This window comes from Canis lupus, chromosome 7, assembly GCF_011100685.1.
Source record: "Canis lupus familiaris isolate Mischka breed German Shepherd chromosome 7, alternate assembly UU_Cfam_GSD_1.0, whole genome shotgun sequence".
Taxonomy (NCBI): Eukaryota; Metazoa; Chordata; class Mammalia; order Carnivora; family Canidae; genus Canis; species Canis lupus.
This window is the reverse complement of record NC_049228.1, coordinates 29911045-29935437: the sequence shown is the minus strand read 5'-3', so window position 1 is coordinate 29935437 and position 24393 is coordinate 29911045. Positions and strand designations below refer to the sequence as shown.

The 24393-nt window shown below is 35.9% G+C and overlaps 1 protein-coding gene across 4 annotated transcripts in view; it reads left to right on the top strand.

Moving 5' to 3' along the window:
- Positions 1-23601, top strand: part of LOC490356 (lymphotactin) — a 190195-nt gene extending 166594 nt beyond the window's left edge. For all 4 annotated transcript variants that reach the window (XM_038542611.1, XM_038542608.1, XM_038542610.1 and 1 more), the window contains 3 exons: positions 19544-19622; positions 21936-22050; positions 23000-23601. In XM_038542611.1, coding sequence (XP_038398539.1) covers positions 19544-19622; positions 21936-22050; positions 23000-23162 — 357 coding nt within the window. In that variant the 3' untranslated portion in view covers positions 23163-23601. The remainder of the gene's footprint in view (positions 1-19543; positions 19623-21935; positions 22051-22999) is intronic.
- The last annotated feature ends 792 nt before the right edge of the window (positions 23602-24393 follow it).

Sequence of the window (24393 nt, the reverse complement as noted above, 5' to 3'; positions counted from 1 at the left end):
ATGGGAAAGGATGTTTTCCTGCAGTCTTGGTAATAATTATCCCCTCCCCCATTAAAATGATCTAAATGTCCATCAGTAGGAGATAAGTTAAATACATTTTGTTACATGCATTTAAGAGAATCTCCATGGTGGTTAAAAATGATAGAGATATTTGTGGGCATGGAATATGTTCATGAATATTTCAGGTGAAAAGAAAAGAGGCTAAGGACCAGTATAGACAGTATATTCTCAGTCATCTCTTTCTCTCTCTTTTTCCTAAATGCATTGGAAATAATCTGGAAAGATTGACACTGAAGTACTAAGAATGGTTATCTCTGGATAGTAGAATTTTAGATTTTAACATTTTAACTTATTTCTGTTTCCCAATTTTCTAGAATTAATATTCATTAAACTGCTTATATAATAAACAAATAAATAGTTCATCTAACTTTGTTTCCAGAAATACTATTTCTACAGTGCAGCCCTCCCTAACCAACTGGAACAGATACAGAGAATTTTTCCAACAATATCTAGTCTAAACATGGAACTTAGGTGGATCCTCCTTAATGAGAAAGATTATACTTGCTCTGATGAATTTTATGCTCCTTAGCAAAAACACAATTAACTGTATTTGTGTGGATCTGTTTCTAGGCTCTCTACTTTGCTCCACTGACAGAATGATCTATTCTTTTGCTAATACCACATTGCCTTGATAAGTGTAGTCATGGAATTTTCAGAAGTTGCTATGGCAGATGTCCTATAGAGTGTGACCCATGCACTATCCAAGACTCAAACTTCTGCCTCTGACAAGTGCTATGGGCACAAGTCCCACAGTGTAATTTGGAAATTATTTCTGACTAACACATATTCTGTTGTTTGCAATTGAAAGAATGACCTCCATAGGTAGCCATGTATGCTTTTGATGGGAAGTTGTCAAATGGAATTAATTTATGTTAGTCTTCTTTTAAGGTACCATGTAATGGAGGAAAGAAATGAACAGATCTATGTCTAAGTCTTGGCTAACTACATGGTGCTAGGAATCATCTAACTTTGCTGAATTTCTGTTTATTCTTTTGAAAATGGGAGTAATTTCTGTCTCATAAGGTTATTTTGGAGAAGAGAGAGTAACCAAAAGTATTTAGCAGATAACAAGCACTTCATTAATACTATTTATATCTACAATCTGTCAAACATGGGATGATCTTCTTACTCCAAAAGCACCCAGAAGATACTCTAAGGCTTATTGTTTGATTGTATGTGCCAGCTTAGGACGAATGATAATAACAAACACAATAATTAAACATTTTAAGGAAACACAAAGACTTTCAGTATGAGTAAGCTGATTTGTTTTAGCAGTACAAGCGGTATGATTTAAAAATAATAATTAAATATTAGTATAACATTCAAATAAAAGAAAGGATGAATATATCTTATAACCAAGGTGGACCCACATAAGTTGTATGTTTACACTAAATATTGTTAGAAGAGTCTTTATATCTGTTCTAGTAAGGCATGGCTTCACAGTGGAAGTGGTATTTCTACAAACACTTGTTCCATATAAAGTAGCAGCCCCTACCCCGTTCCCAAAATCTCTTGTCACCTGCTTTAGTTTAACTCATAGCTCTTATCATCACCACTTGGCATATTTTTATATATTCTGCACATTGTTTTTCTCTCTCTACTAAAACATAACGCCCATAAGAGCTGAGACTGTTTCACTATTGAATCTTTAGTACCTATAAAGTAGGAATTCGATAAATATTTATTAAATGGATAAGTAAATCTAAACTAACTTTCCTGTCATTTTATTCATCCTCTCAAGAACTAAAAACAGAAGACCTGTTCAATTTAATTCGGATCTAGCTACTTGACTCTGATGTTGTCCTAGTATGACAAAGAATATGAGGGGGAAAGGCCAAAGGGGATGGGAACTAGAACAGACCTTAAAAATAACCTAGTCAATCCACCATCTTTTTACAAATGGAAGAACAAATTACAGTGATGGGCAACACCATGAAACCAATGTCTACTCTGTCACATTCTTAGCAGGGCTCAGTGGAAGTCAGAGCAAAGATCAACAAAAACTACAATGCAACATGGTAAATCCACACAATTCCAGCACATCTACTTCTGCCACTCTGTAAATGACATGACTCGAGTGGCTTTTGACAAATTCAAAGTGTTGTTCAAACGCCATCATCTTCCTCCTAAGAGTTATCTTCATTTTCATATCGTTATTTGCAGTATTTTACTATCTTTGATTATGAGTTTTAAATGTAAACCTGAATTAATGCCAACTTCCCTATAATACCTATAAACGTTTTATATTCTTTTTTGGTACTTAGGCTGAGTTTACAACTTACCTTTCCCTTCTTTTTATGACCCTTTGGGTCTCTACCAATAGTCTACAGTAATGAGAGTCACTACACCTGTGCCAGACTCCATTCTCCCAGAGCCTATCTTTCTTTGTTCTTTTTTCATGTCTTTTATATTCTTTTTGCTATGAGAATTTTTTTAATCCTAGTATTTTTATTTCCCATTGGAACTGCCAAGCTCATTAATTTCTGGGTTTATTGTCAAAACCAAAGATGGAATCATCCTCCCACTGATAGAATCCTAACATTAAAAAAAAAAAAAACACCTTTAGATTTTTCTCCAGCATCTGGATTTTCCTCAGCCAAAACAAATTTGCTAAGAGTAATTACATTTGCATAACTGGCATGAAAGGAATTGCATGAATATGTAAACTTTGCTTATTTTATGCTTAAAATGTTAGTGTGAGGAAATGTTAATCCGATTAATAAACAGTTACTAGAAGAGAATGTGTTGAGACGAGTTTGAAATTACAGGTGCACTTTAGGCATTTCTGGCAGGAACCACCTCATCCCAAAAAGGGCACATACAGGAATTCAAGGAAGCAGGGGTGCCTGCATGACTCAGTTAATTGAGCATCTGACTCAATCTCAGTTCAGGGCTTGATCTCAGGGTTGTGAGTTCAAGCCCCATGTTAGGTTCCATGTTGGGTGTGGAGCCTACTTAAAAAGAAAGAAAGAAAGAAATTCAAAGAAGCAAATATCAAAATGGAGAATTGTTTCCCCCTTTCAGTGAGGAGAAGAGAGTGAATTAGTTATTTGGGTTATGCCTGTAATGGAGCTGTTAAAAATATTGATGTGGATTTTTTCCCTTTCCACATTGATGTATGTTGTGGATATTTGTCACAATAGTGGCAGTATGGCTTCCTTGGTCTATGGAAGTTCCCATATTACAATCTTCTTCCCCAAGGTAGAATCCAGATTTCCATTTGCAACCCATCATTGGCATTAACTGAACCAATCAAACCACCTCTATAAGTTCAGATTGGAAGAGATCAATATGGAGGGAGAAGGCCTGTTACTATAAATTTGTTTTACTGTTTGTAAAAATATGGTGGAATGCCTGTTCTAGTCCTCATCCCCTTTGGCCTTTTCCCCCTTATATTCTTTGTCATACTAGGACAATATCAGTATCAAGGACCTAGACCTGAGTTAAATTGAACAGGGCTTCTGCTTTTAGTTCTTTTTTTTTTAAGATTTTATTTATTTATTCATGAGAGACACACAAAGAGAAAGGCAGAGACATAGACAGAAGGAGAAGCAGCCTGCCTGTGGGGAGTCTGATGTAGGACTCAATCCCAGGGCCCAGGGATCATACCCTGAGCCAAAGGCAGAGGCTCAACCACTGAGCCACCCAGGCATCCCTATTTTTAGTTCTTAGAAGAAAGAATAGAATGACAGGAAAGTTAGTTTGTATTTACTTATTCATTTAATAAATATTTATGGAATTCCTACATTATAGGTGCTGAAGATGCAATAGTGAGACAGAATCTCAGTTCTTATGGGAACTATATTCTAGTAGAGAGAGAAGAACAATGTCCAGAATATATAAAAATATGTCAAGTGGTGATGATAAGAGGTATGAGTTAAACTAAAGCAGGTGACAAGAGATTTTGGGAATGGGGTAAGGGCTGCTACTCTATATAGAGTGCTCATGGTAGGCCTCTGATAAGATGTTTGATCAATTTAATTTTCCAGTCAACTTTGGGGACCCATTTAGATTCAATCCGGTATCGTATCTCTTCAGGTAATGTATGCAATCTCAGAAGCCTGCTAGGTTCTGCATGATAGGCTATTGGACCTGCCACTAACACTACATAAGTTGTTTGAGCCTCTGTCATCAAGGATTCAATTTTTTTCACTCTGCTCTGTCAGAAAAAAAAAATTAGAAAAGTGGTCAATAAACATTAAAATAAAAAATCATTTTGGTTAATTAGATAATTAGATAATCTGTAACACCCATTATCCCACCATAAAGAGATCTTGTATTTGTGACTGATCCTTTGAGATCAGATGAAAATATCTTCTAGCTTGAGGTTAAAGGTGTCTAATGACATGTACCCATCTTCCTTTTGATATTCCAGATATGATGAGGAGACCAGGTATGGTGAAGCAGAGAATCATAGATTTGGCTGACTCTAAAAAATCAGTCATTTATTATTCATAAAAATAAAATCATAACCTCTGATGAAAACCACACATTGCTTCTTTGTCATAGCTTCTCTGTAAGACATGGCTCCAGTTTCAGAGTCTTTGTGATGGTTTCAGTGTCTGCCTTTGGATTATAATTGCTTCCATTTATGGAGTCCCTTTTATGATCCAGACATGTTGCATGTTTTATTTCTAATTCTGATGTCTGTGAAGTGGGAAGGATTTTGATTCTCCTTTATGTAACACCTCTTCTAGTGGCTGATCTGGGATAAGGATAAAGTCCCCTGACCTGGTTTAACAGCTCATGGTTCCCAGTGCAGTATGTGGTTACTCAAGGAGAGGCTCCTTCCAATGGCTGCTGCCACTGAGGTTAGGCCTCAGGGCCTGGCCAGTGCCTGTTTCTTTCCAGGCAGAGTGAGTTTTATTAAAATCCAGTTTAGGAAATCCATAAATGCTTTGAATTCTGCACCACCACAAAGGATTTTAAGTTTATGGCAGATTTTGTGGCCAAAATGGCAGCCTTCTGAAAAACCAAAACCAAAACAACTACTACTTTGCTTATTGATTTTAATTTCCTGGCAAAGTGGTTGACTTGATACCACAGAGACTAGGCACCTTTCTTCTTCCCAGCCTAACCTTCCCTGGATAGTTGATTACTTTGACTCAATGGCTTGTTCTGGTGCAATTCCCCAACAACGTGTGAACAATGAGAAATGTAGCAGAGACTATTTTTAAGCCACTTGTATATGGTGGTCAGTGTGTAACATTTCCTGTGTCACCTTGAGCCTGTGGACTTCTGGCCCTGAGTAGTACATGCCTAAGTAGTGTAGAGCAGTGGTTTTTAACTTGTTGATTACCACAACCCTTTTAGAAATTTCTTTGAGTTCTTTTTTGGTGGTTCTTTTATCAAGAAACAAAGGTAAATATGAACCCACCTAATTAGAAAGTGCTTCCTATTAATATCACATACTTTCACTAGCCAAGAATAAGTAAAATAGGTATAAATGATACAGAAGCTTGAAATGTCAGGAGCTGGCTCTTACTAGATTTTGTCCTCACCCTATTAGCCTGACCATGAACTTGGTAACTTCCTGGCTGAATTCTCATAAATGTTTTGTTGTACTTCCTTAGGCTTTTCCTCCTTCTCTGCATATAAAGTTGATATTCTATTGAACATAACTGGTTTTAATAATGCATAAAAGTCAGGGGTGCCCACTTTTTTTCTATAAATGGAAAGGCAGCAAATATCTGAGGCTTTGAAGACCATGCAACTCATCGACTCTGCTGCTGTAGTGTGCAAACAGCCATCAATGATACACAAGCAAATAGGCACTGATGCGTTCCAATAAAACTTTATTTACAAAACATGAGATGGGTATGTTGTATGATCTCTGGGTTATACTATTGAAGCAAACTTACTATTAATATCTATAGTTATAGGTAACATTTATCTAGCAAAGTTCATTAAATGTCACTAAAAAAATCTCAGTAACTCAAATTATTAATTTTATTGGTTTAACTATTTACACAAAGTCCAAAGTAGGGATATAGCTATTTTTTCTATGTAATCTTTGTGTTTTGAAGGAAAAAATTATCTTTGCACAATATCTCATGTAAAATTAAAAATAACCCATCATGTAAAACTTAAGCGGTTCCTTATTAGTGATTTCTGAAAGTAAGCAGCATCAGTTATTGTATTAATTAGTTACTGAATAAGACTTTTTTTTGGTAAACTGTTAGAAAAAGAAGATGTACAATTTGATTGGAAAATAAACCGAAGCAGAGTAGTAATTAGGGAAAAAAGTACCACAGAGCCAAGATTTACCCGCAGGCTGGAGAATTCAACTGAAAAATGTATAATTCAATTGAATTTCCACCTAGCATCAAGTTCTCTGTCTCCACCTGTGTTGAATTCACCATCAAATTACCTCCAACCCCTCCTCCTGCTGGGCAGTCTTTAGCTTGGACGCTGCTATATGCAGTAACTACCCCTATCATGCCTACACTTTTAGTACCACCTTCCCTAGACAGAATCCATGTTTAAGATTGGTGTTTCTGGAATGCATCTCCAGATGGTTTAAGTCTTCTATGGGATAGGGTTCTGTAACTTAAAAGTGCTTAGGAAATTCTGGGTTAGGTAATTTTTACTGGACTTTTCAAAGCTTTTAATATGGTGATACATACTGTGATTTCATATTGCACAAAAATTTCCAAGCTTTTTAGAAATGGAACTCCCACTTGTTTTTTCACAGAGTAACTTACAGAACTAACGTTTGGAATGCAGTAGTTTGAGAAATCCTTGTAGATCTACACTTTTTCTTGTTCTTCAGAATTTAGCTTCTCTGTGCATGCCTTTAGGGATGCACAAGGTGACAGTCTATGATGTAATGTATTAACCATAGTTCAACGTTAATGCCTGAGAGTGAGGCTATATGCCTTATTTATCTCAGGATTATTTGTGTCTCCTGAACATTCAGTGTTCCATTTCAAGTAATTGATCAAGCTACTCTAGCCCTTGTCATGTTGCAATGGATTATGATATATATCTACATGTATATAGATACAGATCACTCACCAGGATATGAGTCATGCTTTGTTCTTTTCTCCTCTTTCTAAGACTGTATCTTATATCCAGTAAGAACTATATTGAATGAATAAATAACTTCATGAGTGAATGATTTTAGTGGAGGGATTGTAGGTATTCTCTCAGAATGATGGGAGAATTGCTTTTGATGACAACTCAAAAATCAAAGTATGTTTATTTACTTATTTTCACAATACCTGCCTTCCAAACTGCTTAGAAGCTCCTAGGGACATGCACAGCTACTCCCTCAATTCATACTAGATTTCTCTCTCTCTCTCTCTCTCTCTCTTCTCTTTAATTACCTTGAACTTAAATGTATCCACAAACTATGTAATTTTCTTAATGTCATTGTCCTAATTGTATTATTGTCTTATAGACTGTGGCCTAACGTCCATGGCAAAAGAGAAAGAACACTGTTACAAATTAGACTTGTAAGTTGTATGTTATCTGAATATTTTGTTGACATAATATTGCCAGTTTCCACCATATTTCCATGAGGTTGATGTATACATAGAAGCCCCAAGTCACTGAAAGGCCTGAATGACTGGCTGATTCCTCAAAACTAGTTTGTGGTAGAACCTCTCCTGATATTCATGGCATAGAGTTTCTATCACTCCCTTTTCAGTGGTATTTCTTTGTGGTAAGTCACCTACTTCATAAGTAAAGAAAACATAAGAGAAGTAGTGCTTTGTTCATTATGGATTTGGTGAGAGTCCCCCCCTCCCCTGCAAAAATGTCAGAATGGCAAGATACTTTCCCATCATAGAAACATCTGGTCTACATCTTAGACAAGACACAAAAACTAAAATGTTTTATCTGTATTTTTAAGTTGAAGTTTTCAGTTAACAAAGATATTCTTGAGGTTTGCAGGAAGTATTTGTAGTTCCTGTCAGAAAGTAGAATTGCATGATATGAATATAGCTAGGATCCTCACTTTTTATATATAGCACTGCAATAGTCAGGACATTTAGTAGAAAAATAGTTGTAATAAATATGACAAAGCACTCTCACCAAAAAAAAAAGTAAAACATTTCAATGGAAATGGACAAGAACTAGAAAAGGTAATTAATAAAAGATTATCAACCTCACTAGTAGTTCAAGCAGTTAAAACTGAACAGAAAAAAAACCTGAACAGCAATAAGATAAAATCATTTAGCAATGGCTAAAATGATTGATAAAATACAATGTTGGTAGATTTGGGAAAACAGGTACTTTCACGCCTTACTGGTAGGAGTGTATATCAACTCCTACTCTGACCTTACTCTAAGTTGCAGTTTCATACATCATACATAAATACCCATGAATTTCACTTGCATGTAACAAATTTGGCTTTGCAGACCAGGGGACAAGCAGTGACCATTGAGAGTTATCTTATGTGGCTCAAATTTGCCAGCCAGTTTCATTTTTACATATTCAACCTTTGCACTTCTTAAGAAAGTAGAATGTATGAAAGCGTAAGGCTATTTTGTGCAAATTTCCTAGAGGGAACTTATGACAAACAGATACACAGAAAAGTATGCAAAGTTTGAAGACATGTATATTCTCCTTGCTGTGTGGTCTAGGGTTTATTTATTTATTTATTTTTAAGATTTTATTTATTCATTCATGAGAGACACAGAGAGAGAGGCAGAGACACAGGCAGAGGGAGAAGCAGGCTCCACACAGGGAGCCTGATGTAGGACTGGATCCTGGATCTCCAGGATCAGGCCCTGGGCTGAAGGCGGCGCTAAACCGCTGAGCCACCAGAGCTGCCCATGGTCTAGGGTTTAAAAAAAGGAAATAACCCAGGGATTAGCAGCAGGGGAGTTGTGCATCAGAGAATATCTGACAGGTACTGGTTAAGAACTGGCTTGGGAATCTGGCTAACTGCAATTTGAATCTTCCCTCTATCATCACTCAGCTTTGTAATTGTGAGTGAATTACTTAACCCCTCCAGCCCTCAGTTCTCTCATCTATAATATGTAAATAATAATTCTACTCAATTTATTATATTGCTGTAAGGGTTAAATGAGCTAATGCCCTTAACTACTTAGCTCCAAATCTCACACATTGCAAATGTACAATGAATCCTTGGCTATCAAATGCTATAGTAAGATGGTAAAGTGATATAATATACACAGGAATATTTTACCTAGAGAGATGTGTGGAGGAAGATCCATCGACAGTGGCTAAATTGTTATCTCTGGGCAGTGGGATTTGGGTGAATCCCACTTTCTTTCTTTCTTCCTTCCTTTCTTTCTTTCTTTCTTTCTTTCTTTCTTTCTTTCTTTCTTTCTTTCTTTCTTTCTTTCTTTCTTTCTTTCTTTCTTTCTTTCTTTCTTTCTTTCTTTCTTTCTTTCTTTCTTTCTTTCTTTCTTCTTCTTTCTTTCTTTCGCTTTTCTATGGTGTCTTTTTTATAACAATTACATTGTTTTTATCAGAAAAAAATATAACAAAGTTATTTTAATTTAAGGAAAAAACCTAAGTACAATTTAAAAGATGTGCTGGGAGAATGTTTTAGAGAAAACCATTTATCATAATCTTTTTATTTTTGTCCTTTAAAAAAGTGGAACCTCATGGGCACAACTGGTTTAATCATAGCTGTATGGCTGTGGCAGAGCATGCTGGGCCTTAATTGCTCTTCTTTCCAGACACAGATCTTTATTACATTTCCAGATGCAACTCCCTTCTCTCATTTGTCCTTGTGCCTAAATGGAACCAGATAACTAGTTCTTACCCACGAAATGGGACTAAAGAAGAAATATCACTTCTGAGTCAAAGTAGGTAAGAGTATGTATGCCTTTTCCATGGTCTTTTGTTCCCTGTTTAGCAACTGGATAAAAATGACTCCCAGACCCTAAGGGCTGGTTTTGCACAACCAATATGAAAATCAACATTCTTGATCAAAGATGGAACATCTTAGATCTTGAATCACCTGTTGGAGGAGGACCTCCTAGAGAGATAACTGATCAGGAACTTACTTTGTGGAAGTGAATAATAAACTTTTTGTTGTGAAACAGAGTTTGAGCTCCTTTGCTACAGCTGTTGATCTAATCTGAGTTATATCATTATACATCATCCTCTTTGGTCTATAAGTGACCCTCTTTTCAATTAATTAAACTGTGTAATGTACCGCTAACCTACGCCCAACATAAATACTTGAACATTTCAAATAACTTGTATCTTTGTGCTCCTTGCTTTTGGTATTATCTAAGTATATACCTAGACCTATATCTATCTACATACCAGGAGTAGAGTTTCTGGAGCTTCATAGTATGCACATGTTTAGCTTTACACGATCATGCCAAATTGCTTTTCCTAAGTGTTATACTAGTTTCTAATGCCATGAGTAATAGATATTGCTCCATCTTTGCCATCACAGAAGTATTATCAAACTTCTTAATTCTGGCCATTTGAATGGGAATAAAATGGGGTCATGTCATGGTCTTTATTTACATTTTCATGATCACGAATGAACATAACCCACGATGCTTCTGAAGGAAAAGATAAGAGGGCTTGCCCTACAAGACATTCAGGTTAAATTATAAGACTACAGTAATTAACATAGAATGGTGTGAGTCAGGAATAGACAAACTACCAATGGAACAGATTAAAGAATTTAGAGCAGATGCACATATATGTGGACCTTTGATATATGATAGTAGTGTGGGAAAAGGAGAAACTATTCAATAGCCAGGATATAAAATTCAGTTATCCAAAGAGAAAAAAATTGCATTTGGATCCCTACTTCACATCACATACAGAAATAATCACCAGAAAAGTTAAAAATTTAAATATCAAATGCAAGACTTTAAAACTTTTTGTAGGGGTCAGTTTTTCTTTAGGGAAAGAAAAAATTAATTAAGGCAGAAAAGCAATAATCATAGAATAAACATTGATAAATTTGATTATGTTAAAATTAGCAATTTTTTTGTTTTCAAAGACATGATATAGATAGTGAAAAGACAAGCTACAAACTGAGAGAAAATATTTGTAACACCTTGCAATTGGCAAAGACTTACTATGATGAATCATAAAGAATTTTTACATACTAATATTAAAATTATCCAGTAGAAAAATGGAATATTACACAAACATGCATTCTACAAAAGATAGTTTTATGTGGATTATATGTTATGTATGATAAAATACAAATTATTTTTTTCAGATGAATCAAAATATTTAGAGTAAAAAGTAAAAAGAAAAGATAAAATGTGTTTCCTTATTTGCACCCTTCATACTTCTATCTTCTTCCCTCAAAAATTAATGCTTTCTTTCAAAAATGGATTCTATAATCCCATTGTGTGGTCATGTACATATAAGTGGTACTGATGTTCCAGAGTACCAGACTTTGCAGGTATAAATGTTTATGTTTGCTTGTGCTTATGTACTTTCATGCATTTACATTTATTCCGAATATATTAATCCAGCACCTTCTCTGTGCAGGCATTGCCTTAGACTCTGAGGAAAGACAAAAGAAAAAAAATCTGGAAGGATATGGGAAATTAAAAAATCAGCAAATAAATTATATGGTTATATCACATGATGCTAAGTACTATGCATGGAAATAGAGCAGCAAGGAGAAATCAAATGATACCAAAATTGGTTATGTGGGGCAGTTTTCAATTGGGGGATTTAGGAAAAGCCATAATGAGAAAGCAATGGGAATGAACCATGTTTATGTCTGTGGAAAGAGTATATCAGGCAGAGTAAATAGCAAGTGAAGAGGCAGGAGCATGGCTGACATGTCTGAGATATAGCAAAAAAGGTCATTGTGACTACAGTGGAGGGATAAGGGAGAAAAAGCAGCAGAAAATGATGTCAGACAATGAGTGAGGGATGAAGGCAAAGGTCATGGAAGCATTTGTTAACCCTTGTAAAGACTTTGGATGTATATCAATACATATATAATAAATATATATAAAATCATAAAAAATATATATTTATGATTTTATTTATTTGAGAGAGAGATAGCATGAGCAGGGAGAGGTAGAGGGAGAAGCAGACTCCTCATTGAGCAAGGAGGTGACATGGGGCTCAATCCCAGGACCCTGAGATCATGATCTGAGCTGAAGGCAGATCCTTAATGACTGAGCCACCCAGGCACCCCTGGGTACATATATATTTATAATTTTATATCTTTTTGATGAATTGACCCCTTTGTCATTATATAATGACATTCTTTGCCTCTTCTTACAGTTAGAGTCTATTTTATCCACATAAAGTTACCTCTGCCCTCTTTTGGTTTCCAGTTGCATGGAATATCTTCTTTCATTCCTTTACTCTGAGCTGATATGTATTCTTAAAGCTGAGGTGAAGCACCACATAGTTGGTTTTTTTTTTAATCCATTCAATCATTCTACACATTTTGATTTGAGAATTTAATCCATTTACATTTAAAGAAATTATTGATGAGTAAGGACTTACTAATGCCAACTTTCTTTTCCTGGTTGTTTTGTGGTTCTCTTGTTTCTTTCTTCTTATCTTTCTGTAATTCTTTTTCTTTTCATTTCTTTCTCTTTTTTAAAAGTAGGCTCCATATCCAGCATGGAACCCATGTGGGGCTTGAACTCATGACCTTGAGATCAAGACCTGAGCTAAGATCAAGAGTCAGACACTTAACTTATTGAACTACTCAGGCACCCCTCTTTCTGTATTTCTTTGTGACTTAATTATTTTCTGTAATGGTATTCTTTAATTCTCATCTCTCCCTTTTTTTTTTAAGATTTTATTTATTTATTCATGGAAGACACACACACACACACACACAGAGACACAGACAGAGGGAGAAGCAGGCTCCCTGCAAGGAGCCTGATATGGGACTTTATCCTGGGTCTCCAGGATCACACCCTGGGCTGAAGACAGCGCTAAACCACTGAGCCACCCAGGCTGCCTTAATTCTTATCTCTTTATCTTTTGTGTGTCTAATGTAGATTTTAGCTTTGTGGTTACCATGAGACTTGCATAAAACATCTTACAGATGTAACAATGTATTGTAAATTGATAACAAGTTAACTTCAATTGGATGTTAAAACTCTTTTAATACCCAACCCATATTTTATGTTTCTATATCACAATTTGCCTCTTTTTTATATTGTGTGTCTATTAATAAATTATGATAATATATTTATTTTTAATGCTTTTGTCCTTTAACCTTTACAATAGAATTAAGTGATTAGGGGATCCCTGGGTGGCGCAGCGGTTTGGCGCCTGCCTTTGACCCAGGGCGCGATCCTGGAGACCCGGGATCGAATCCCACGTCCGGCTCCTGGTGCATGGAGCCTGCTTCTCCCTCTGCCTATGTCTCTGCCTCCCTCTCTCTCTCTCTCTGTGTGACTATCATAAATAAATAAAATAAAAAATCATCAGCTCTAAATGTACTAATTATAACAAAATATATTTCTAAAAAAAAAAAAAGAATTAAGTGATTAATATACATTGGAGCACCAAGTATGTTAAATAATACTAAGAGATCTGCAGGGAGAAAGAGCAGTAATAGCAGAGAACTTCAGTACTCGACTTCAAACAATGGATAGATTATTGAGACAGAAAATCAATAAGGAAACATCGGACTTGAACTACCTTTTGGTCCAAATGGAACTAAGAGATATATACAGATCATTTTATCCAACAAAAGCAGAATACATATTCCTCTCAAGCACATGCAGACCATTCTTTAGGCTAGATCATATGATAGGAGACAAAACAAGTCTTTGCACATTAAGGAAGACTGAAATCATACCAAGTATCTCTTCTGACCACAATAGTATGAGACTAGAAATTAGTAACAGGAGGAAAACTGGAATATTTACAAATATGTGGAAATTGAGTAACAAAGTTCTGAACAAACAATGGGTCAAAAAAGAAATCAAAAGGCAAATTAAAAATATCTTCAAACAGTTTGAAGATGGAATCACAAAACTTAAGAGATGCAACATAAGCAGTTCTAAGAGGGAAGCTTATAATGGTAAACACATTAGGGGGGAAAAAGATGTCAAGCGACCTAACTTTACACACCTTAGGGAATGTGGAAAAAAAAAAAAGAACAAACTAAGTTCAAAGTTAGCAAAATGAAGGGAATAATAAAGATCAGAGTAGGAATAAATGAAATAGAGACCAGAAAAACATCAGAAAATATCAGTGAACTTGAGATGTTTTTTGTAAAGGTAAACAAAAACTGACAAACCTATAGCTAGAATAACTAGGAAAAAAAAGAAAGAAGACTCAAATAGAATCAGAAATAAAAGGGGGACATAACAACTGCTATTACAGAAATACAAAGATCATAAGAGACTAATGTGAAATTATATGCCGAAAAATGGGCTGATCCAGAAGAAATGGATAAATTCCTAGAAACATGTAGCCTACCAAGACTGAACCTCAAAGAAACAGAAAGTGTGAACAGACTAATAATGAGTAAGGAGATTTAATTGGTAATTAAAACCTTCCAACAAAGAAAAGCCTAAGATCAGAAGGTTTCACTGGTGAATTCTACTAAACACTAAAAAAAAAAAAATTAACACCAGTCCTCAAACTCTTCCAAAAGTTGAGAAGGTGGGAATACTCCAAATTCACTTTATAAGGCCAGCAGTATCCTAATACCAATGCCAGATAAGGACAGTACAAGAAGACTATAGGCTAATATCCCTGATGAATATAGACACAAAAAATTATCAACAAAATATTGGCAAACTGAATTCAACAGTGCATCAAAGGATCATATATCATGATCAAGTAAGAATTATCCCTGGGATGCAAGAGTAGTTCAGCATATGCAAGTCAATAGATGTTGTAAATCACATTAATAGAGTGAAAGATAAAATTCATATGATTATCTCAAAAGATACAGAAAAAGCATTTGACAAAATTCAACATCATTTCATGATTAAAAATTCAACATACTGGGTGTAGAAGGAATATACCTCAACATAACAAGGTCATTAATGATGAGCCCACAGCCAACATCATACCATATAGTGAAAAGTGACAAGCTTTTCTTCTAAGATAAGGTATAAGACTAGGGTGTCTATTCTTGCTACTTTTATCCAACGTAGTGTTAGACATACTAGCCAGAACAATTAAGCAAGAAAAAGATATAAAAGACATCTAAATTGGAAACGAAGAGTAAAATTGTCTGTTTTCAGATTATTTGATTTTATATACAGGAAAAGCAAAGGACTCTGTCAAAAAACTGTGACAACTAACAAATTTAGTAAACTTGCAGGGTAAAAAATCAACATACAGAAATTAGTTGTGTTTCTAAACACTAACAATGAAATATCTGAAAAAAGAAGTGAAGAGAACAATATCACTCAAATAGCATCAAAACTGATAAATACTTAGGAATAAATTTGACCAAAGAGGTGAAAGATCTGTTCACTGAAAATTATAAGATATTGATGAAAGAAATTGAGAAATACAAAGATAAATGGAAAGATATTCTGTGCTCATGGATTGGAAGAATTATTGTTGTTAAAATGCCCATACTATCCAAAGCCATTGATAGATTCAGTACAATCTCTATCAAAATTCCAATGGCATTTTTCACAGAAATAGAAAAAACAATCCTAAAATTCATGTGGGATAAGTAAAGATTCTTAATAACCAAAGCAATCCTGAGAAAGAAGAACAAAATTGGAGGAATCACCTTTCCCAACTTCAACCTATAGTACAATGCTAAAGTAATCAAAACTGTATGGTATTGGCATAAAACTAGACATATAGTCCAATGGAACAGAATCAAGAGCGCAGAAACAAACCCATACTTATGCAGTCAATTAGTATTTGACAAGTGATCCTAGATTACTCATTGTGGAAAGGATAGTCTCTTCAATAAATTGGATATTTATTTGTTGGATATTCACATGTAAAAGAATGGAATTGGACCTCTATCTTAAACCACTTACAAAATTTCACTCTGAATGGATTTAACATTTAAATGTAATTCCTAGAATCATAAAACTCCTAGAATAAAACATTGGAAAAAAGTTTCTTGACACTGGTTTGACAATGATTTTTTTGGATACGACACCAAAAGCATAAGCAACAAAATAAAAAGTAAATAAGTGGGACTATGTCAAACTAAAAACTTCTGCATAATAAAAGAAACAATCAACAAAATGAAAAGGCAGCCTACAGAATGGGAGAAAATATTTGTAAGCTATCTATCTGATAAGGAGTTAATATAAAAAATAAGGAACTCATACAACCCACTCATTAGCAAAAATAATAATAATAATAATAATAATAATAATCATCTAATTAAAAGTAAGCTGACTAGACACTTTTCCAAAGACATACAAATAGCTCATGCACTAATAATGATGGGAAATGAAAATCAAAATCACAATGAAGTATCCTCTTACACTTGTTAGAAAGGCTATTAACAAAAAGACAGTATTTCATTTTCCAAAGGAAATGAAGTCACTATTTTGAAGAGATATCTGTACCTCATGTTCATTGAAGTATTATTCTCAATAGCTAAGACATGAAAACAACCTAAGTGTCTTTTGATGGATGAATGGATAGAGAAAATGTGCTGTATGTATAGAAAGGTCTATTTTTCAGTTATAAAAAATAAAGAAACCCTGCCTTTTGCAATACTGGTTGTTGTTACTCAATGTCCACATATTAGCTGATTAAGACTATTTTGTGCTAGGTTTCTACTTTCTTGTTACTTAATTCTTCTCCATCAGAGACTCTAGTTATGTCTTGAAAAACTGGAAGTGAATAATTCATTCTAGATTTTAGGAAATTCCATTTCGATGTGCTAAATAAATATTCAACCATTGGTCAAATTGTCATTTGATTAAAAACATAGAGAAAACCACACATCACAATTCCTGGCTTTGTGTTCTTAGGTAGTCATCCTTCACTTAATGTATATCACCCTAATTTTGGTCTTTTAAAACGAATTCATTTATTCGAAAACTATTTTATTCTGCTAATGCCAGGGACCCAGTGAAGACTAAATCAAGTTCCCTACTCTCAAGGAGACTGACATCTAGTGGGAAATGCAGAAATATAATTGAGTAGGGCAATAAAATAAGATTAGTGATAGAACAGTCATGGACACAGAACTTCAAGGGAGCACAGAGGATGGCACAACTTAATTTTATCTAGAGAATTCAGGAAAACTTATAGGAAGGGGAGCAGTTGATAAGTAGAAAGCTGAGACAGACATTCTAGCTAAAGGAAGCCATATGTGGGGTATATAAGAGAAGATGATATATTTGGTTGGGCACATGTTTGTTGAGGCAGAGGGGTTGGGAGCATGTGTCAGGGATAGAAAGAGAGTCTAAAAGGAAAAGAAGTGTTAGATCTTGAACAACCTTGTATAGGACAATAAGAAATTTGAAATAAAATCTGTGGACAATGGAAATTAGCAAAGAGTTTCTCAGTAGGGAAATGACATGATTAGAATAATGCAGTAGAATAATTACTCTAGCAATATTGTGGAGAATGGATTGGAAAGGGAGGAGAGCCAACACTGGGAAACCACTTGGTCTCCTGCAGTTGTCTAGCAAGGGATGATGAGGGCCTGCCTAGAACAGTGTGGAAAGAGAGGAGCAGGCCTATTAAAGAGCTACTTGGAAGGTATACTTAATGTAGTTTGGTTGAAGATGACATACGAGCAGATAGCAATGAGTCTAAGATGACCCCAGGTTCTGTATTTGGAAATTGGTTAGAAAACTGCATATTCTCCATGTCAGAGAGTAATAGAAGGAAAAGCATTTTGAGTGGCAAGTTGTGTTCAGATGTTAAGGACTGATGGATGGTATAGCCAGTTAGAGATAACTAAAAAGCCACTCTGAGGTCTAGAGTGACATCTGGCTGGAATATTAAACGCCATTAATAAAAAAATCTCTTAGAGGTTAGCCTTAATTTTCATGGAAATATAGGAGTTTATTTCTGTGTCCTCTATAGCAGCGGCAAAATCTTTTAGCTATTTATATGTTAAATAAGAATATTATTCTCATATACCTAAGAGCAGTGGCAAACTTTTTAGTTGCTTGTGCAAACACATAATGAATAAATACATTTTATAGATACTTATGTAAAACAAAACCAGACAAAACAATAACAAATTGAATGCCAGGAGGTACAACTGATACAATCAAATCCTGCTAGAAGATTGCAAGTAGAAGCTACATTCTTCCTCTCAGTAACATGTAGCAAGAACTAAAAGATGGTCAAATGATTTTGCCAAGTGATCCACTTCTGGCTATCGAGGGGAAATGATTCAGTATATGTTAATGAAAACTTACCTTACATATATGATCTATATAACAATGTTACGAGGGAATGGTTAATGTGTGTGTGCATTTGTTTACTCAGATGAGAAACACAAAGCCTATGAAGAACCCTGGGAAGATATTTACACCGATGCTAAAACAGTATTTATGATTGTCACGAGTATGCAAACATATGTCTACCAATAGAGATCTACTGGAAGAAAACATTTAAGAATGAAAACTGTCAGAATGATATGATTATAGATAATTTTCTCTTTCTCTCATTTAAAAAAAATAAACTTCATGTCAGGAAATCTTCAAAAGCTTTTTATTTTATTTTACTTTTTAAAATATATTTTTATTCATTTATTTGAGAGAGAAAGAGAGCAAAAGAAAGAGAGAGTATGAGCACAAATGGGGGGGCAAGGGTCAGAGGGAGAAGGATGCCTGATGCAGGGCTTAATGCAGGGCTTGATCCCAGAACCCCAGGATCATGACCTGAGCTGCCCAGGTACCCTTCCAAAGGTTTTTAAAAGGTATATACTAAGTTTCAATAAAGCAAACATATGCATATAGACATGATCCAAACACTCTTATTTAACTGTTTCTTGGGTATGGGTGTGTGTGTGTGTGTGTGTGTGTGTGTGTGTGTGTGTGTGTGTGTATAAAGAAATGGGAGTGATTTGAATGAGGGTAGAGGAGAGAAATGAGAAGAAAAAGAAAGCTGAGAAGCTCAGAGTGGTAGTAGCATCCCTTTGCCCACCTAAACAGTTGCTCTGGATGGCATCAGGGGCTCATGAGCCATGGTGGTGGAAGCCTCACGTCACAGTGGATGTGACATGAGATAGGTAGGGGAACAGAACCACAGTGACCATTGCACCTCATTTTCTTACACTGCTCCTATGCTGGGCCGTGGTATTGTGGCCTTTGACTTCGAGTCTTCAGTGGAAGATTTGAATTTAGTCTGGTAGCAGGAGATGAGACAACCTTGTTCCTTTAATGCACACATTTGGTTTCATTAACACATTAACCACAGGAGCAGGGGCAAAGGCCACAAGATGTGGGGTTAGTATGAGCGGGGGCAAAGGAACTTTTTCTTAAAGAAAAAAGCATCTGTACTACACAGTCTTTCCACTATTCCACACCCACCCTGAAAGCCCCCTCTTACCACAGGAAGTGCGCTGACCACTGCAGTAATAAAGAGGCTTCTAAGAGCAGCTGTTCCTCACTCTCTCCCTGAACAGCTAAGCCGGACCTCAACCATGAGATCTCTCCTCCTGGCCCTGTTTGGGATCTGCTTTCTCACTGAATTCATCGTGGAAGGTAAGTTGAAAGGTTCTTTATGAGAGAAGAACAGAGATGCAGGCAGGTGGGCCCATTTGGTGTTTGACTCAGGTTTTGACTGGAGTGAACTGCTTTCCTTCCCCAGGATAAGCCTCAGATTTCCCATGTGCAAAATGGGAATGATAATTTTGATTTTAGGGGACTTAATGGATTTTGAAGACAGAACTTGCCTAAAATCTGGGCTCCTACTTTTCATAATTGTGTGATTTGGAGTAAATTTCTTAACCTCTCTGCACCAACAGTTATTTATAAGTTGAATATAATATACTCTTACTTGGGGTTAAAATGAAAAAAATCTCAACAATTTAGGAATACTTATCAGATTTGCTCACTAGTAGTAATTTCTTGATTAATGTTACCTGTGAAATGGTGGTGATGATTATATGTGCCTTTGTAGCTTTTGCCTATTTAATATTGATCTTGATAAATTCTCAAAATTTTTGAAAGTTTAGACACAATGTGAGAATGAGTTGGAGGCTATATGTTCTGAAGCAAACCAATAATTTCTTTTAAAAAAAGATTTTATTTATTTATTCATGAGAGACAGAGAGAGAGAGAGAGAGAGAGAGAGAGAGAGGCAGAAACAGACAGAGGGAGAAGCAGGCTCCACGCAGGGAGCCCAATGCGGAACTCAATCCCGGGTCTCCAGGATCATGCCCTGGGCTGAAGGCAGATGCCCAACCGCTGAGCCACCCAGGCGTCCCAATAATTTCTATTTAAAAAAATGATTGGGAGCTCATACCTTCCTACCTGGGAAATCAATATTGCCTTCAGCTATATGGGAGAGTCTATTATTACTGCTTTGAATATTGTTTCCATTAATGATACATTTCTTTAATTTTTTTTTTTTTCATTTCTTTAATTTATAAGAGACCATATGTTAAGTGCTAACTAATAGATCAATGCCTTATACACATTCAGATAAACCTGCAAGATATACCCAGATGAGACTTGGCTATACTGAGCCTCAGCTGACTGTTCTATACATATTTTCTTAAAAAATCATTCCCCCCCCCCCCCAATTGATTGACATTTACTTCTCCTTGTGGCTCTGGCAATAAGAGAGAATATCCTTCAAGTATAATTAATGTTTCAGTTAACTCTTCTTTCAACCTCCTAATTTGTAGCCTTACTATGTAGAATAGGATATCTGAATCTGACCATGGAATCTCTAAGGGTGTCCATGAATAGAGGTGGCAAGGTCTGGAATTCCCTGAAATTGTGGGCAAAATAAATATTGATGAAACCAACAACTTTAAGGCTAATAAATTAGGGTAAATATTGCCATGTGTCTGGCATTTTGCTGAGACAATAGGTCCGTTGCTTGGTGGAGACCCAGGTATGGGTGGGGGCAGTGACCCTCTTTTGGAGACAGAGGAAAACTGAAGACACTTGGGTCACTTCTCAAGCTTCCTCCTTGAATGACCTCTGTGAGCCCCACTGGGGCTTAGCCTCCATGTACAACTGCAGGCAAAGCAATCTCTGCTCTGACTCAGCTCTGCCACAAAGGCAAAAGTTTCTTCACTGATCACACTGCTGAGAATAAGAAGGTTTGGGAATTTAGAGTCTAGTAGGATTCTTTGGGTCTTGGGAATCCATGTTAGGTATTTCTCAGAGAAAAATATTGTTTCCTAAGTAGTGAGAGAAATACAAGAAACAATCTTTTTTACTGGGCTCAAGACAGTTGAGCATTAAACAAAAATTGGCAAAGATGGGGATAAAGAATGTGTGGACCGGATACTGGGAGTGCTGGAAAGAAGGAGGGATGAAGAGGAGCATAGCTAGCTGACAAGCACCTTATATTTAGTTTCATGTTAAAAAAAAAAAAAGCCTTCTGATATCAGCAACACCGAAGATCAAACTTGATCATCGTCACCTGTTACTTTAGATGCTTTTTTAGCTGAATATTTCCTTGGGAAGCAAATAACAGTCATTTTACCTTAGGAAAAAATCAGCACTTAGAAACCTTGATTAAATTCTACCAAACCTTAATATTATTAACTCTCCCAAGTTATTTCCCCTTCTCCAATGCAAGATTGCTCTCTGAACTGAAGTTTAGAAATCCCCCTTAAGGAGGATTTCTATTGCGGATGAAGAGTTTATGAACTACATCCTTTATGTATCTCACACTTTAACATTTAAAATAACACATGGGCCTCTTCCCACATTTAATGTTGCCTTTCTCAAGTTACTCTTTATTACATCACTCTTTGTTATTTTATTTATAGCACTGTAGCATTCATACTATTTGAAACGATAATTTATCTTTGTCTGCTTGATCTTCCTCTCCAGGTGTGGGGAGTGAAGTCCTAGAAAGGAGCATCTGTATGAGTCTGACGACCAAGAGACTGCCAGTTAAAAGCATCAAGACCTACACCATCAAGGAGGGCTCCATGAGAGCAGTAATGTGAGTTTGTCTCCCCCAAAGCTGGGCTTGATGGGACATTCTATATAGAAATACTGCCCTCCTCAGGAAACTGGCATGGAGAAAGACCTCAAGAGAACCAATAGCCCCTTTGTTTTTTCATATTAACCAGGTGTTTATGTAGCACTAAATACCAATTATTGAAAAAAAATCTGACAGTCAAATAAAGAATATCATTCTTCTTTCTGATTTAGTTTAGAAGCAGAATTTGACTGGGAACCAGATGAATATTGTGCTCAGTTCTGAGGGTTAGGTGTAGAGGTGGCTGGTTTGGCTTAGGATTTGATCATATAACCACACTTGTGTGGGATGCTTCCCTGCTTCCCTTCCACTCAGCAATATCAAATGCCTTTTCCCTTCCCTTCCCTTCCCTTCCCTTCCCTTCCCTTCCCTTCCCTTCCCTTCCCTTCCCTTCCCTTCCCTTTCTTGATGGTGTGCTAAAGTAGAGTGCCATGTTTTATCAGTTACCATATCTCAAGGAAATGTGCAAAAACTAGCCAATATAATACCATTCTCTTTCCAGGATCTCATTTTCAGAATAGCAGCTCTTCCCAACACATAATTGCAATTTTACCCAAAGAAATTAAAGAAATCACCTTTGTCCAGAAAACAAGATAAGTGTGTTTAGTTGTGAAAAGGAAGATACATGTAATAATTGAATGAGGTGACCTCAAATGTCCAGCGTAGTAACAACATTTGGTAGCTTGGGTGGAAAAAGGAATTTGAAAATTATGATGAACAAAAGAGCTGGATATGACCTGGAAATATTTCTGTTTTGTGTTAAAACAGATTGCAGGAAAAGGTCAAGGTTTTGAGTGTCAAGGTTTTGAGAATAATTTCTGCACAAAATCTCTTAAATCTGGTTTAATCTTAACTCCTGATTCCAAGGCTGTGAGGATATGACTAACTCTATCTTTTCCTTGCATTGCAGATTTATTACCAGACGTGGCTTTAAATTCTGTGCTGATCCACAAGCTGACTGGGTGAAAAAAGCAGTAGAGAGTGTGGACAAGTCTACCAGAAGAAACATGAAACAGACCAAGCCTACAGGAGCCCAACTGTCCACCAATACAGCTGTAACCCTGACTACATAGAGGCCTTCTAGCACCTCATTCGTTCACTAGCCAACCAGCTTATTTCCCTTTATAAACTCCTGGACTAATTAGATTATATTCACTTTTTATAAAAGTGCTGCATGAGTCAACTTATTTTCTTGTATTTTTATTTTTCATAGTCATTTAGATGCTTTAATTAATAAATATTTATTATCAAGAATAGTCTATTCATTATGTATTGGGAAAGATAATATATAATTTATGTTCTGTCTCTGTTCTAACTGTACCTCCTTTTGATGATATTCATGATTTTGGTCAGTGTTTGTCAGATAAAAGCTATATTCATCAGTCTTAGGTTCCAGCTTGCAAGTGACAATTGTGACAATGTGACAAGTGACAATTGTGACAATGGCAATTTAAGATCTATTTCCACTATCTTCATAATAAAGTTCTATTTATGAAATAGGGGAGATAATAAGCCAGCTGTCATTGCATTTCCATTTTGAGGGTCCACTAACTCAAAAAGTGGCTTCACTCATGTTTGATGTGCAGCAAATTCTCTTACCTCTCTGTGTTTCTTTTGGTTTCCCACGAAAGGACACAAGCATAGGGCTTTTCAGTTCTCTAATTTGTCAAAACAGCAAGGATTAGAGTTTTGGTGAAAAGATACTTTATCCAAATAACAGTCAATGCTCTTTGAAATGGGCAATGACCTTGCTGCCTTTCTGTGATGTCTGTAATTGTTAATATTTTATCACACAAGGCATGATTGTCTGCAAGAAGCTTGTAAACATCTCAAACACTGTCAGCCTGGAATATTTCTTGAATGTGATCACAACTTGCAGTAAAGTTTTAATTAAACATTCATCTAAGCATTCAATATCCCAGACTCATGCTCTGTTATATTTTCATTAAATTGCCAATTAGATTCATGCTTATGCCTATACTATCCAAATAGCTGATGATGCATACATCCAGTTTTACCTGAGTCTAAATAGCAAGAACTAACTGTGTCTTGATCATTTCAAGAGAAGAGAGAGTACTTACTAATATCTAGTTCCCAGGGGGCACTCAGCAATATCAAATGCTTTCAGAGAGTAACTGAGGGCAGCTGGTTTGAATCTGTTCACTTCTATTTATCCAGCTAGTGAACCAGACTGGAAACCATTAGAAAGCTGCTTCCTAGCAAAAGGTGGGCCCATTTATCCTTTCCAGCTTCTATTTGCCTAAGACAATTTTCAAAGATGGTCTTAAAGAAATAAACACTAAG